This window comes from Capra hircus, chromosome 15 (genome assembly GCF_001704415.2).
Source record: "Capra hircus breed San Clemente chromosome 15, ASM170441v1, whole genome shotgun sequence".
Lineage (NCBI taxonomy): Eukaryota > Metazoa > Chordata > Mammalia > Artiodactyla > Bovidae > Capra > Capra hircus.
This window is the reverse complement of record NC_030822.1, coordinates 6,634,266-6,650,541: the sequence shown is the minus strand read 5'-3', so window position 1 is coordinate 6,650,541 and position 16,276 is coordinate 6,634,266. Positions and strand designations below refer to the sequence as shown.

General features: G+C 57.6%; 1 protein-coding gene across 5 annotated transcripts in view; it reads left to right on the top strand.

The window, feature by feature from the left end:
• The window catches only part of DGKZ (diacylglycerol kinase zeta), a 44,998-nt gene continuing 29,119 nt past the window's right edge, over positions 398-16,276 (top strand). The window contains exon 1 of one of the 5 annotated variants that reach the window (XM_018059162.1): positions 398-828. In XM_018059162.1, the coding sequence (XP_017914651.1) occupies positions 638-828 (191 nt within the window). In that variant the 5' untranslated portion in view covers positions 398-637. Of the gene's footprint in view, positions 829-10,963; positions 11,166-13,644; positions 13,918-16,276 lie in introns of those variants that run through there. The other 4 variants (XM_018059163.1, XM_018059164.1, XM_018059166.1 and 1 more) reach the window with 4 other exon arrangements.

Genomic DNA, 16,276 nt, shown 5'->3' with positions numbered 1-16,276 from the left:
TTGCCCCCCTCCTACCCCCCTGCCCGCAGCCGTGGCGAATGCCGAAGCCGGAAAGCGCGGGCCGAGAGGGGTGCATCACTGCCTCTGAGTGACGGGCGGGCCGATGATTGGCAGCTGCCGGGCGGCGGGGTACAGGGGAGGGGGTCCGGGGGTGGGCTTTGGCGGGCGCCCGGGGCCGGGATCGTGCCCGCCGCGGCCGGGCCGGGCTCGCTCCTCCGGTGCCCGAGCCGGGCTGGCGGGGCGGGGCGGCGCCCTCCCCTGCACCCCGCGGGCGGCGGGTGTCTCTAAGGTGACAGTCCGGGTGCGCGGCAGCGGCTGCTGCGGCTGCAGGAGCGCGCTCAGCGCCCGGGATCCGGCTCCAGCCGTCCGGGGGGCGCCCCCAGCGCTCACCACGCAGCACCCCGACACCCGCCAAGACCGCTCCCCCGAGGGGCGCCGGAGGCTCCCAGCCGGCCCTTCCCGGGCGCGGCGCCCAGTCGCCGTCTGAGCCCCGGACGTCGGGAGGGACGTGCGGGACCGCGCGCTCCCCACCCCCCACCCCCCGCCTCGCGGCTCCGGGCTCAGAAGCAAGGGAGACTGAACTTAAGCAGGGAACCCCGAAAGGCCGCCGGAGCCGCGGGAAGCGGGCGGCCGCAGGATGGCCGAGGGGCCGGGCGGCGGAGGGCCCCGCGGGGACGGGGCTGGTGGCGGCCGGGCGGCCGAGGAGGAGGTGGTACGAAGGCGCTGCCGGCGAGGTCAGGAGGCCGAGGCACCCCGGGACGCTGCCGCCGGACCTCCGGTGGAGGAGCGGTTCCGCCAGATGCACCTACGGAAACAGGTGTCTTACAGGTAAGGAGGATGCGGGCAGAGGGGAACCCGCCGCTTGGGACCACCCCCGCCTTCCATCAAGATTCATTGAGCGCCTGCCTGGCACTGCTCTAGGCCTTGGGGTTCAGAATCAACTACCGGGGGGGTCTCTGTCCTCTGTGTCCAGCGGGGAGCTTCTGTGGCCCTTCCTCTTATGGACAGTGAAAGCCCTATTCATTCAACGTGGAGTTACCAATGCCAACTGCCTGTCAGGCTCTGTACTGGGTGTTGAGGGGGGAAAAGAATCAAGATATGATCCTTACAAACCTCTGTCTGCTGGGGAGACCCAGGAGATGCCCCCCGGCCCTTCTTCTGGGGAAAAGAGGGACCCCCTCTATTCATTCAAAAGGCCTTACTTGAACTTTCCCGGGGGCTGACCCTATGCTAGGCGCTGGCCTGTGGAAGTGACTGAGATGGCGCTCTTTGCCACCATGGCTGAGACCCTGCTGCCTAGAGAAAAGGAAGGAATCCCTCCCCCCCGCCCCGTGGACCCCTCTGCCCACACAGATCCTCCCTGGCATCCCGGTGGCAGCCTGAAACTTGCCCTCCCACCCTACCTTCACCTGTGCCCAGAGGAATCAGCTGGAGCAGCGGGCCCCAGGGACCACTTTTCTGATTTGGGATGGGGCGCGGGGAGGACTGCCCCTCAAGTAAGGGTGGGTAAGTTACACAGGGCAGGGGTCCAAGCGGGGTGGAGGCAGGGCAAGGACAGCCTTTACCATCCCCGTCTCTCCCAGATCACAGCCTCAACCAGGACTTGCTGCCTCTTTCAAAAACCCCTGGCTCAGAGTGACTTTTGGGGGGTCCGGCAGGGACATGAAGGTATCTGCAGTCCTTGAAGCCATCAGCATGGTTAGAGGGATCTCCTATCTGTTCACAACCCTGAGGACTTGAGATGTGTGAGGCTTCCCTGCTCCTCCCCAGGGCTTCTGGGAAGGAATATCCTAAAACTGACCAGTCCTGGGAGCTTGAAGGACTCCAACTTTTTAAATATATATTTACGTTTATTTATTTGGCTGCACTGGATCTTAGTTGCGGGATGTGAGATCTAGTTCCCTGATCAAAAATCGAACCCAGGCCCCCTTGCTTTGGGAGCATAGAGACTTAGCCACTGGACCACCAGGGAAGTCCCAGACTCCAATATTTTTAATGGCTATGAAACCATGGCGGGGGGGATGGGGAGAGATGAGAGAGGAGAGGAGGGGACTTTTCCACCACAATGAAGTGAGATGCTCAGAATAAATGGGCAAGAGGTGAGGTTCCCATGGCCCCACTGTCACTGTCTGAGGCCTATAAGGAATCAAAAGTACCCTGGACTACAGTACTGCGTTCTTTTAGAACACCGTGCTGACAGAAGCGCGTCATCTCCCCTAGTTGCAGAGAGAGAGGCCCCTGAAAGTCTCCTGGGAGAGAAGAGAGTACAAAGAGACTGATGGGTGATGGGGCATCGAATGGAAGAAATATTACTCTGGAGTCAGGAGGCCTGACTTGTATTCTCACTTTTGCCAGTGACTTGCGTGTCCTTGAGCTAGACACACACTCTTTCTCTCTCTCTGGGCCTCAGTTCTTCCCCTGTGACATAAGAGAGTGACCCAAGGTTTTCCTTAAGCCGTTGTTCAGGGCCGAACAGCATCTGGAGCTGAAAAGGAAGCCAGCGTGGAGGAGAGGCTGAGAGAGATGGAGGCAGAGAATAACCAAAGGGCTGAGGAGGTGCCGTGCAGGAACACGTACGCACGCGGAGACAGACACAAGGGCTGGGATTTGCCCAGGGTGGCTCCTGAATGGAGGGTGCTCCCCAGCCCAAGGACGCAGGGTCACCAAGCTGTGGCTCCCCTCTGGCTGTGAAAGGATGAGGAGATGGGGAGACCTCTGGGCCACCTGTGTGAGGGCTGCAGAGAAAAGTACCATGGAGGATTCCAGCTGTCGTCACCCCTGGACAGATCGAGTGAGGCGCCTCCTCACACCTGGAGGCAAGGCCAGAAGTCTTGTCTTAGGACCAGGACAGGACAGAGCGTGAGGGCAAGAAGGGTGGAGGAAGGCCTGAGAAAGTGACAGAGCCCGGGTCCGCCCACAGGACCCCAGTGGGAGGACTCAGCCCTCCCCTGTGACTGTCGTCCAGGCCGCTGGGGGCTGGCCAGAGCTCAGGCCCAGCGTAGGCCTTTCCACCTCCTCCGCCTGCCTGCAGCTCCATGCAGCTCTGGCTCGCCGCTAAACCTCCCACCCCGCTGCGAGGAGTTGCTAAGAAAAGCAGTTGAAAACCATTCACAGAGAGAAAAGGCTTTTAGACAGAAATGCGGGGGCAAAAAAATTCGAGGGCGAGGGGTGGCAGCGGAAGCGGGGTCGGGCCTGGCTGCTTCTGACGTCAGAGAGGACGGGGGGGGGGGGGGTTTCGGCAGGACAGTAGGAGCTTTTAGGGACTTGGGGGTTTCTGGGAAATAGGTTCCCTTCCACCCCGCAGCAGCTCCGGTGGTGTGGGCTGGAAGCGGCCCTGGCAGCTGCTTCAGGGGGATGGAGAGGCAGCAGGTTTCTGGCAGGAGAAACTCTTAGCGGGGAGGGAAGTGCAAGGACACCTTGTTTCTGCATCTGGGCCTGAGGAAAACTCCCAGACACTCAAGGCCTGAGCTCAAGGCCCACTGAGGGGTGGCCTCCAGCCTGGGAGAAGCCGGGGGTATGAGAGACACTGGCTTTGGTCTGCAAGGACCTGTCAGAAGATGCAGAACTTGAACCACTGGAGATAAGCCTAGCAGTTCCCAAACCCCAGATCAGCTGAGGATCTCTTTCAAAATCATTTCTAAAGCCCTCCCTAGAGATCCTGATACAGGGAGTCTGGGGTTGGGCCTGGACATCTTGACTTTAAAAAACCTTCCCCAGGTGGGGCTTTACTAGGTGGTCCAGTGGCTAAGACTTTGTGCTGCCAATGCAGGGGGCCCAGATACGACCTAGGGAGCTAGATCCCACATGTTGCAACTAAGACCCAGCACAGCCAAATAAGTAAATAAATAAGATTAAAATAAATAAAAAGAATTTAAAATAGTAAAATGGGTGGAAAAGAAAAACCTCTTCCAAGTAATTTTGATAGTCAAGTAGGTTTGGAAACCATGGGCTTTACCTATGCAGATGCTGGAGGAGAGAGACAAAAGGTAAAAAGTGAGCTGGATCACTGGAGGCGTGGCTGGCAGGGGGCATCCCTGTACTGGGTGCTGTTGCAGCCCTCAGTCAGCCAGTTCAGTCGCTCAGTTGTGTCCGACTCTTTGCGACCCCATGGACTGCAGTGCGCCAGGCCTCCCTGCCCATGACCAACTCCGGGAGTTTACTCAAACTCATGTCCATTGAGTTGGTGATGCCATCCAACCCTCTCATCCTCTGTCGTCCCCTTCTCCTCCTGCCTTTAGTCTTTCCCAGCATCAGTTGTGGCCCTAGAAAGACCTTAAAGGAGCACCAGCACCTCTGTCCGGAGCTGACCCTGGGCCAGACACTGTATGAGATACAAGTATGAGATAACATTCTTCTCTTGACAAAAGCATGATTCAGTCCAGGGCCAGGCAGTAAATAGTTCCAGCTTTGCAGGTCACATGGTCCTGTAGCTCTGCTCTGCCATCAGTGCAAACGTAGCCACAGACAACATGGAAACCAATGAGCATGACTGGATTCCAGTAAAACTTTATTTATAGGCACTGAACTTTAAATTTCCTATGATTTCTGCTGTCACAAATATTATTCTTTTGCTTCTTTTTCCAACCATTTAAAATTATAAAGACCATTCTTAGCTCACGGCCACGCAGAATCAGGCAGCGGGCCAGATGTAGTCCACTGACCACAGTTTGCCAACCCCTGATCCAGCAGATGGCGTGAGACAAACACTTGGGAAAGACAGCTGATGGTGGGCATTGGGAACAAACCTGGGCACTGAGCAAAGTGGCACATGCCTTGCCCTGAGAGAGACAGTGTGATGCTCGCGCATACAGTCTTCAGGGGCAGAGAAATCTGGGTTTGAATTCCAGCTCTGCTCCTTCCTAGCTGGGTAAGTCACTTTCACCTCTGACCTCATTTCCTCTATGGAAAATGGGAACAGTAATACCTGTACCAGAAGGCAGCTGGCAAGATGAAATAAGATATGTAAAGTTCCTGACTTTTAGCAGGAGTGAAAAGCAAGTTAGATCTTCTACCCTCTCTAACTAGATCTCCTTGTGGGTTGGGGGTGCAGGGCAGGCCAGGAAGGTCCCTGGACAAAGTTGGCCTGGAGCGATGGATGCTTGGTGAGACCTGGGAGTGAGAGTTCAACAAAGGGAGGGCTTCCCCGGTGGTACTAGTGGTGAAGAATCCACCTGCCAATGCAGGAGACACAAGAGATGCGGGTTTGATCCCTGAGTCGGGAAGATCTCCTGGAAGAGGAAATGGCAACCCCCTCCAGTATTCTTGCCTGGAGAATCTCATGGACAGAGGAGCCTGGTGGGCTATTGTCCATGGGGTCATAAAGATACCCTGAGCAACAGAGTGCAAGAGCAAAGCCTGAGCATGCGCGCATGTCCCCAGACTGCAGTCCTCGCCCTGCCCCTCCACCCCTACAGAGAGGCTGGGGGAAGAGCCCCGGGGCGCCAGCTGGCAGGGGAGGGTGCCCCCTGCTGTGGGCACGGGACTGCGGGTACAAAGCTCCAGAGGGAGGGGCACCTGATCCGACTCTCCCTGCTGCTATTTACCAGAAGCTAAAAATAACCCAAGAGTGACAGGGAGATGGGGCCGATTTGTAATTTAAATAGCAACAGGATAAAGCAAGGAGCTGCAAGAGATCACATTCTGTCCTGAATTAAAAATGCAAAAACCGGGGGCAGAGAGAGGAGCTGGAGCTGGAGGAGGGGGCCCACTGCCAGAGGAAGCCGGAAGCTAGGGGGTCTATCATTTTCCTTCCTTTGGGAAGGGCGGGGGCCCAGGCCCAGCCCGGAACTCCTTCCTCCCCTCAGGGACCCGAGGTTCTTGCTGACTAGTGAGTCAAAGGCCGGCAGGGAGGGCTGTGCCCAGAGGTGGGGCCAGGCTTATCGCGAAGGCAGCTGTGTTGGGATTGGGATTCCAGAAAGTGGGCCTTATCAGACCCTATTTTGGCCCAGGGTGCTTGAGACAGGCCCCCTCAGCATCCCACGTCCCCCACCTTTCTCACCAGCGGCCTTTCTGGAGGGGAGCTGGGAAGACCAGTTCCAGCAGAGGCATCGGAACAGGTTCTTCTCTGCTGTGCTGCTGAAAAGGCATCAGGAATCCTGGGCTGGAGTCTCATTTTCACTTCCACCGGTGCCACTGCAGATCAGAGCATTGAGAGAAGCCCTCAAGGATCCAGGTCTCAAAGAAAGGTTAGCACAGGCCAGGGAGGAAACGTGCCTTCGAGGATGCACAAAGTGGGTAAAGAAGACATCGGGAACAGATTTGTTTTCTGCTGGGCCCCTCTGTGCTTAACCAGGGTTCTTGGCCTATGGATGTTTGGGGAAGGAAGGCTAATCAGGATTCATAGAGTGAGGGAGAATCCAAGAACCGCTGGGCAGCATTTACAGATGAGAAACTGAGCCTCAGAGTCGTTAAGCAATGTGCTAAGATCCCCCAGTCAGTAACTGGGAGAGCCAGCATCCAGACTCAGGTCAGTTTCACTCCAAAGCCCTTTGTCAGGCTCCCAAGGCCTGGACGTTCATCCTTAGGGAGCTTTCCTCCTGGCTCTGTACTAAGGGCACAGATCCCTGGGAGGGATAATAGCAGAGGGGTGGGGGTCTGGAAGGTGGTTCTGCAATCAGAGCTTGTGATCCAACAGATGGGGATGAGAGGCTTGAAGGGCCTGCTTATCTTGCCCTGGGAGGTCTGGTGCTACCATCCAAGCTGGAAGCAGCAGGAAGCTCCTGAGGGCAGATCCAGCTAACCCCAAGCAAGGGCACAGACACCTAGGCTCCTCTCCTCTTTCCCTGCACCCCCCTCCCCCAGCCTGGGGACCTGGGAGGTGCTGAAGCACAGTTTCCAAGAGGGATCACGGTTTGAGGGACCACCCGTGAGTCTGGAGCTACCCGTGCTATATTCACAGCTCTCTTGCCCCAGTGGGAAAGGACCCCCAGGCCCTCCTCCAGATTTCCTCCCACACATGACTTTAATGAGGCTACCCAGAAGGAGCCTAATCAAAATTCCATCTGTGTCTAGCCAGCAGCACCTGCAGCCCAGCTCAGGTACATCTGTCTCCTCTGTGGCTCAGTGGGTGCTTTGGGGCTCTAGCTTGCTCCCAAGGACTCCACCAGGTACCTGGATCACAGAATTAGCTGCTGGGAAGGGACATGGGCTCCAAAAATCCCCCATGTCTCACCACAGCCACTCGTGCAAACAGGAAGCCAGCTCCCTCCCTCTGCTCCGCTTGTTGGGCTCCTATATTCAGCTCATTTCAACTTCATAGGAAGTTACTAAGCACATCCTATGCATCCAGCATGGAGCCAGAAGCAACACTGGAGTCAGGAATCCTGTAAGGAGATAAGACTTCATATGCAGAAAAAGTCATATAATGGAGGAGTATCTGGGGGGAAAAAAAGAGGAGTGTCAGAGAGACATCAGTTGGGTAGGAGGACTGACTCTAGAGCAGCATTCAACACTTCAGTTCAGTCGCTCAGTTGTGTCTGATTCTTTGCGACCCCATGAATCGCAGCATGCCAGGCCTCCCTGTCCATCACCAACTCCTAGAGTTTACTCAAACTCAGGTCCATTGCGTCGGTGATGCCATCCAACCATCTCATTCTCTGTCGTCCCCTTTCACTTAGTAGTTCTTTATAAAATATGTGTCATATGAATGAATGAATGAGTGGAAACCTGAAGATCAGGGGAAGGAGATTCAAATGAAACTGTCAGAGCTGGACAAGATCTTAGAAACCATCTGGTCTAACCCAGAGATGTTAAGTGATTTGCCCACTGTTGCACAGCAAGGGCTGGGGTTTGACCTGACTCTTTCCACCTTCCCGTTTTTGTTTTTTTTTTTTGCTTTGGGGACTGGGGTTTTGCAAGATGGAGGTTCGGGTTGGCCAAGCTCTACGGGCAGATGGGGCAAAGGAGGCAGCGTAAGCGGAATGGAGTGGCGAGGTGAGGGCAGCGTGTTAAAGGAAGTGTGAAGAAAGAGGGAAGAAATGCTTATTGAGTACTTACTGAGAGGTAGGCACCAGCATGGTGTGAGCTGAGAGAAAAATCTCTGCAGGGAAAACTTGGACCAAGAGGCCAAAACAAAAGGAACCAGAACATAAGGAGCCCTGAAGGTCAGGCCAAGGAGGTTGGCTTGGCTGGTTTTGAGAGCAGAGGCTGTCCAGATGGTGGCTTAAGTGTTTGGTGCCCTGGTACATTTCTTTTCCCCAGCTCCCACTTGCTCATCCAGGCCATGGAAAGTAGAACACCCCATCCTCTGGGGCCTTGACCAAGCCCAGAATAATTTTCTTACCCAGATTTCTCTTCCTGTAAGTATCTGCGTGGATTCTGAGGGGTCCCCAGCTACCCAATGCTGGCACACCTTGTCCTAGGAACTGCCAAGGGCATTCTCCCTGGCCCAGTGCTCCTGTCCCTTCCAGCCTCGTCCTCCCCACCCCACCTGCAAAACACCGACAGCTTCAGTGAGTACAAGCCCAAGGGGGCCGTGGTCCACGGCCAGGCTGCTCTGCCTCTCAGAGCCCCCAGCCTGCCTGGCTTCCCCCTCCAGGAGTCACGTTTCCGGATCTCTGCTGCTCCAGGGCTGCCAGAAGCCTCGCTGAAAACAAGCCCAGCCCCATTTCCTCTGTTTAACTGTTCAAGCTACTTCCAGAATCCCTGGGGGGTGGGGTGGGGGTAGGGGAAGACAAGGCCTTGCAACAGCTTCCTTCTAGTACAGGCCTTGGCCTGGCTAGCAGAGTCTCTGTCGGGGCTTTACAGCACACAGGACTTGCCTTGATCGAGGCAGGATGATGGGCTGGAGGTGGAAGCCCTGGGAAAGGGAGTGCCAAGCCTCAGCGGCATTACCTGGCTCTGTCCCCAACCCCAGAGAGACAAGAGGATGTCTTATTCACGTGCACTGACTCTCGGGGGGTGGAAGTCTTATTTCTACCACTCACAGGCTGGGTCCCCTTGGACAAATGAGCTTAGCTGCTCTGTGCCTCAGGCTCCCCATCAGTCAAAGGGGGTAAATAACAAGATCTATGTCATAAGGTTGTCGCAGGAATTCAAAGGTTTGGGGCACAGTAATGTCCAAGAAATATTAGCTATTTATCATTATTATTATTACCAAGTATTACTCATTCATGACATAGCATGATTTATGAAACGAATAGTTAATGAGAAGTATTATGTTCCAGTCATGAGGGCTGCAAAGGTGATTACAGCACCAGACGGAGGTTTCTTTTTTTTTTTTAATTAATATTTGTTTACTTATGTATTTGGCTGTGTCGGGTCTTCGTTGCAGCACGCGGAATTTTAGTTCTGACATGTGAGATCCAGTTCCCTGACCAGGGATCAAACCCTGGCCCCCTGCATCAGGAGCACGGAATCTTAGCCACCGGACCACCAAGGAGGTCCCCAGATGAGGTTTCTAAGGGCTGGAAGGGCACCATGTACATTCATTCCTGTGTCTGCAGCTTCTGTAGTGTCGATATTTATTGAACTGAACTGAACTGACACTGTTTCTGTCCTCGAGAAATTTACAGCCTTTCTGGGGGTAACAGACACAAAAAGAGCTAAAGAACTAATTATAGAGCAACATGATTAAAAGAGTGCTTGAGGAAGGTATGATTTTCATCACTGAACCAACCCTAAGAATAAAGAGTAAGTGCATGCCTTACTATTTAGCCAGCAAATTCTCAGAAATGGCCTCAAAGCCCACCCACTGTGGCCATTTTGCTATTCTTTAGGCACATCCAGTACATTCCTGCTCAAAGGGCCTTTGCTCTGACTGCTCCTTCCACCTGGACTGCTGTTCTCCCAGGCAGTCACACCATTTGCTCTCTCAGTTCATTTGAATCTGTTCTTGACCGTTACCTCTTCAGGGAGGCCTTCCTCAGTCCTCCTCCCTAAATAGCATCTCCATTATCCTCCTCTTCCCCCTTCACCTTGGCTTCATTTTTCTCTGTAGCTCATCTCATCTCATCACCTGACATTCTTTCATATGTGATTTGTTTAGAATAGAATTTAAGCACCATGAGGTTAGAGCACTGGTTCCTTGCACACTGCTGTCTAGTCTGATGTAGAGCCTGATGCACAGAAGACACTCAGTAACTGTTTATTGAATGCATTAATTTATAAACCCTTTTGCCTCTTATTTAATCCTCCTAAAACTAAGAGATGCAGGTTCAATCCCTGGGTCAGGAAGATCCCCTGCAGAAGGAAATGGCAACCCACCCGGTATTCTTGCCTAGGGAAATCCCACAAACAGAGGAGCCTGAGGAGCTACAGCCTATGGGGTCGCAAAGAGTCGGGCGCTACTTACCGACGAAGCGACAGCAACAAAAAACTCCACGAGCTTAGTTATTACTAGTGCCCCCTTCCACGTTACAGATGAGAAAATCGAGGCTCAAAAAAGCTCCCTGACACGCGTGTTCCCTAGTCTATTCCCTACCTTATTCCTAAAAGGATTTCAGGTGACCTTGGAGAGAGAGACCTCTCGGACCAGGGTACGCAGCTGGCAAGGGGCAGAAACAGGACGTAGGACCACACCTTCTAGTTCCAGTGCTTTCCACTCCGCCACATTCTGTGTGCCTGACCCTGTGTTAGGCCGTGTGGTGCTCACAGGGCTGAGTGGAGACAGAGCTGCATTCAGGCTGGGCACAGGGCACCCAGTGGTGGCGAGGAAGTGGGCAGCCTCGGCAGGACCAAGAGGTGAAGATCAGAGCTGTTAGGCGGAGAGGGAGGCCAGACGGGGGCCGAGGTTCAGATCCCAGCCCGGGCAGGCCTGCCAGCTGCCTGGCAGCCTCTGACTTGGTATTGTCTCCCGGCTGCTGGGCTGGGCTTGTCCTCACCTGCCTCTCGCCCTCTCGGGCTGGCAAGCCCTTCTTGCCAGCCAGCCTCCTGCCCTGGCCAGCGGAAGGCGTCTGCGAGGCCTGTGGTCCTCTCCGGGGCAGCCGGCCGGCCTCTCGCAGGGCCCCCGGGTCAGGAAGTGCCGAAAGAGGAAGAGAGTCGCCGGGCAGGATGAGCGCACAGGGGGCCGGCCACAGTACTGGGGGCGGCTGCGATGAGGCTGCAGCTCTGGGTCCCGCGGAGCTTCTGGCGACAGAAGAAGGGGAGCGGCCCGGGGCTCTGAGACAGATGTGGCGCTACCGCTCCTGGGACGTCCCACAGATCCCAGCTGAGGTCCCCCAGTCTCAGTAGGTACTTGGGTGGCCCGAGAATGGGCACAGGGACCTTTGGCCCTCAATCCGTCCACGAGTCTTTTATCTGGGGTGGGAGAGTCGGCAGAAGTGGGGTTACCTCTCTCCCTGTGTCCGGTGGCTCTGCAGAGGCTCAGAAAAGGACAGAGGGCTTCTTGGCAGTGTAAGAGGGGCTCTGAGGTTTGAATTGCTGGGGGGCGGTGTGGCAGGGGGCTGAGCTTGCAGAAGGCGGGGTCAAGGGAGCTAACAGCCATGGGATCTAGGAAGAGAAGCCCCCACAGGAATGTGGCAGTGGGTGTCTTGCACAGAATCAGCAGGGTCTTCAGCTGCCTCTGATCTCCCCACTCAGAGCTTGGTCAGAGCCATTGGGAAACTCTCCCAAAGGGTCTCAGGCACCCGAGGAGGACCACGTCCAGCCCCCTGGGGGATTTCACTGCCGCTGTGGCACCTGCTGCTGGTGGGAGCACTCCAGGGGGTGGTACCCCATGCCTGGTCCAGGCCAGGAGGAAACTTGATGGAAGCCAGGAGAAGGTTCTGAGCTTCTGGATGGTGACTACTGGTTCCAAACGGCAGGCTTGCCCACGTGTCACAGCTCCCAGCACTGGCTATATGTGGCTGGCTGAGGCTGGAAAATGGGCTGCCAGAACCCCAGAGAGGGTGAAAGTGAAGTGACGCAGGATGTGGCTTTGCAGAGAGGAGTGCTAACAGAAACAGCGGGCACCTCATATGGGCATCAGGGTGGCAGTGCTGGAGGGGGAAGACCATACTCTCCAGCCGCCTGGCCTCCTCCCGTCAGCCCTGCAGGAGCTATCAGAGGCAGCCCCCGAGCTGCTGATTCCCAAGTATGTGTGTGCCGGCCTTGCCAACCACACACAGATGACTGCTCTGCTTCCAACGGTTTTCCTCATCTGTAGAAGGGGGCACACTTTGCTGTCTGAGGGGCTGTGTTTGTATGTCTCTGAGGTATATTTCTGGGTGAGCAAGTTATATGGAGGGAAGCCCAGGTGACTCAGTGGTAAAGACTCCACCTGCCAAGGTAGGAGTCACAGGAGACACGGGTTCGATCCCTGGGTCAGGAAGATCCCCTGGAGGAGGAACTAGCAACCAGCTCCAGTATTCTTGCCTGGAAAAAATCCGGTGGACAGAGGAGCCTGATGGGCTACTGTCCATGAAGTCACAAACTGTCGTATGAGGCTGAGCACAAACGCACAAAGTATACTTACGTGGGATGCAACAAATGTAACCATTGTCCTGGGTTATATTTGAGCATAGCAAGAAAGACATATATGTTCGCTGACACCGCGTACGTTGGGGAGTGACGGTGCGGTCCTTTCTTTTATGTACGTTTCTGTGTAAGAGACGTGCAGGTGAGTCAGGTGAGTCAGGTCCCATCGCATATTGTGTTGGGAAAGTGCCATGTACTGGGAGTGTGACAGTGTTAGAAACAACCTTGAAGAGATGTGGAAAGATGAATTTGGGTAACAAACGTGTCACTGGTGTGCGCCAGGGTCCTTCAGTCACTTTGGTCCTGGTATAAAGTCTCTTAAGTGTGAGAAAATGGGGGTGGGAAGTGTTCGACTGAGTAACGGGTGAGCGTAATCGTGTGTGAGGCGTGTTTGTTTCCGTGTGTACCGGGAGCGCCGTGTGACTTTTGTTCCCGTGGGCGTGATTTCGGAGAGCCGAGCGAGTAGGGGTGGAGCTGCCCTAAGCGGCCGTGACAGGCACCGGGTGTGCGAGAGAGGCGTCTACTCCCTGTAGACGTGGGAGGGGAGGGGGCGACAGCCCCCTCGCGAGTGTTCGCTTGTGAGCATGTGGGTGGTCCGGTGGGGGCGGGGGGAGCGAGGGCTGAGAGGAAGAAAACAAGGTTGCGCGTGTCCGGCTTCGCGCGCTGCGCGGGCGTGTCAAGCTGGAGATCGGATCCGGGCGGCGGACCCGCTCGGGCTCGTGGGCGGGGCAGCCGCTCGGGCTCGTGGGCGGGGCAGCCGCTCGGGCTCGTGGGCGGGGCAGCCGCTCGGGCTCGTGGGCGGGGCAGCCGCTCGGGCTCGTGGGCGGGGCAGCCGCTCGGGCTCGTGGGCGGGGCAGCCGCTCGGGCTCGTGGGCGGGGCAGCCGCTCGGGCTCGTGGGCGGGGCAGCCGCTCGGGCTCGTGGGCGGGGCAGCCGCTCGGGCTCGTGGGCGGGGCAGCCGCTCGGGCTCGTGGGCGTGGCCTCTGCGGCCCCACCCCCTCCTCTCCGTCCCGCCCCGCCCTTCTGGCGGCCCAGGCGGCTTGCGTCTCGGCGGGCCGCCGGCAGAGGGCGCGGCGGGCCGAGCGCCGCCGCGTAACCGAGGGGGCGTGCTCGGCGGCGGGGCAGGCAGCGGCCCGGCCAGCTATGCGGGGTCCTGCGGCCGCAGCTGGCGGCACTTCCTGGAGCGGCGGCGGTCGCTTCCCCGGCACCTGGGCGTGGGGCGCGGGGGCGCGCGGCGCGGGGCGGGCGGAGTCAGCGCGCGCCATGGCCGAGGCGGGCGCTGAGGAGCCGGCGTGCTGAGCCCCGGCCGCCGGCCCAGCATGGGCGTCTCCCGCGGGCCCGCCGCCGGCCGGGGCTAGGGCCGGATGGAGCCGCGGGACGGCAGCCCCGAGGCCCGGAGCAGCGACTCCGAGTCGGCCTCCGCCTCGTCCAGCGGCTCCGAGCGCGACGCGGGTCCCGAGCCGGACAAGGCGCCGCGGCGTCTCAGCAAGCGGCGCTTCCCAGGGCTGCGGCTCTTCGGGCACAGGTGAGCGCGGCGGCGGCGGCAAGCATCCCTCGGCCACCTGGTGCTGACCCGGGCAGGGTGTCCCCGCGCGCTGGCGATCCGGGCAGTCTTGGCATTGGGCTCTGCATGGGGGGCTCCGCCCCCGGCGTCCGGGGTCTGTCACCGGTTGGGTCGGGGGGGGTTGTCATTCTCTGGCACCCGCAACTCAGCGCGCCTTCTCGGGTACTGAGACAGGGGCGGCTTCTAGCTCTCCAGCAGAGGCGGAATCACCTAACCCCCTGGCACCAGCGGGTCGGGCCTCCACGACTAGTCACGCTCCCCTTTCTTGGCACTGCTGGGAACCGGGTGCCCTCTGAGCCTCTTGGCCCCAGGGAGGTGGGCAGTCACGTCGTCGTCGTCACCCTGGTACTCCGGGTGGCTGGGTTGCCTGCCACCGCGCTGCATGGCATCCGCAAAACGTGGCCTCCTGGATCGTACTGTCACGACCCATGCCTGTCCCCGCAGCCCTGGTCGCCGGTTTAATCGCTGGACATTTTAAGCTGCTCTTTGGGGTGGGGCGTGGGGGGTGGTCTGACCACCTGTTCTACACTGCTCTGAATTAGCAGGGAGGCCCACAACGTCTGCTGGGGAGTAGGCACATGCCCCCCTACCCCCATCTAGTCCTGCTGGGAAGGGGATGGAGTGCTGGTTCTTTCAAGCTCGGTCTCACCCCCTCCCCCAGCCAAATGTCACCATCTTGTGCCTGTGACAGGGCTTTGACCAGGACTCTGGGGGAGGGTGTGGAAAGATTGAGTGGAAGGCGGCCTGGGGCCTGTGTGCTGGCGTTGGCCTGGGAGCCGCTTCCTGCCCCTGCAGTCCGGGTGTAAGGTGAGAGGAGGTGGAGCCCCATGAGTACTGCCACCTGGCTCCCTGGGTTTTCTCCTGGCTTACCCTAGCCTTCTCCAGCGGCCGGAGCTTGCAGCCAATGAGCTCGGGACCCCAGAGCCAACTCAAATTGGACTCTGACCACTTGGAGTGTGCCCAGGGCCTCACGCTCACTTGCCCTCAGTTGTCCAGGCTTCATGGTACTGGAGGCCCCCCACGCCCCGAGCTTTGCCCTGCCCCTTCCCCAGGGGTGACCTCACCCACTAATAACACGGGCAGCTTTTTCCTGTGCAGGTTGTGTCCCTGTGATGCAGACCTGCGCCCTCTGGCTGCCCTGCCCTGACCAGGGCCCTGCTCTTTGCCCCTGCACTGTGTCGCCAAGCCCACAGGTCTGGATCCTCACATGGGCAGATGGAGCTCCCTCCGCAGGCCCTTGGGAAACGGTGCAGGCTTCAGTGTCATCAAATGGGAAAGGGCACAAAGCAACTCCTGCCTCTGTTTTGTCACCCACAGCCCTGCAAGGGGGAGCAGTTGACACCCAGCTCCGCAGGATGTAGCCTCCAGTGTTCACAGGCTCGTCGGGGGCGGGGGGCGGGGGCGGGGGGGGGCTCCGCCAGAGGCTTCCTGTCTCTGCCCACAGGGCACCAAGTGCCGGGCTCTTCTGACCTGTGGCTGTGTCCCTCGTGAAGGGCACAGGCTTGCACACATAGCAGCGACCCCTCAGGAGGGAGAAAAAGAAGCGGGAGGACAGCCGGTACCTTTACATCAGTCTCTCAAATAACCAGGCTGGGTATTAACTTCTCCCGTTTTTATAGATGAGAGGAACACAGGCTCAAAGAGATAAGTAGTTTGCCCAGAGTCACACAGCAAGTTTAAGAGTCAGAGACAGAGTTTGAACTCTAGTCTGATTCCAAAACCCGCATCCTTTTCTCTCTACCAAACAGATCGTCACAGTGACCTCAGGACCTTTAGGAAGTACAGATTCCTAGCTCTTACCTGGGCATGTCTGACTCATCAGGTCTGGAGGTGGGGCTGGGCATTTTATAAAACTTGCCAAGTGTTTCTAAAGTGCTTCCAAGTTTGAGAGCCATCATATTACGTCCCTCTGGGGATGGTAAGCGATCTGATAGGTTAGTGAATGAGAAGAACCTGCAGCAGCACCTCTGGAAGCGTGGCAGGAGTGTCCCTGCCTGCTAGCATTGTGCTCGGGCAGCGGGCATAAAGAAACGAATGTGTTTGGGAAATCTCGTAGAGTCAGGGGGAGGGCAGCCGGGGGCAAAGACTTCCTCCTGGCAGGCCTGGAGTCAGAGAGTCAGATGTCCCCCGGGGCTGACCTCCGTCCCCTTGCTTTGACTGGAGCAGGGCGGGACGGATAATGGGAACAGTGCCCGGCAGTGGCACTGCCTCTTTGACAGTATCGCCTGGTCCTGCTCTCTTTCTGGTTGCCAGCCTCAGGTGAAACTCCCCAGTGCCCCCAGCTGAGCCCAGTCCGCCATCTTTCCTCAGGCGCTGAGCT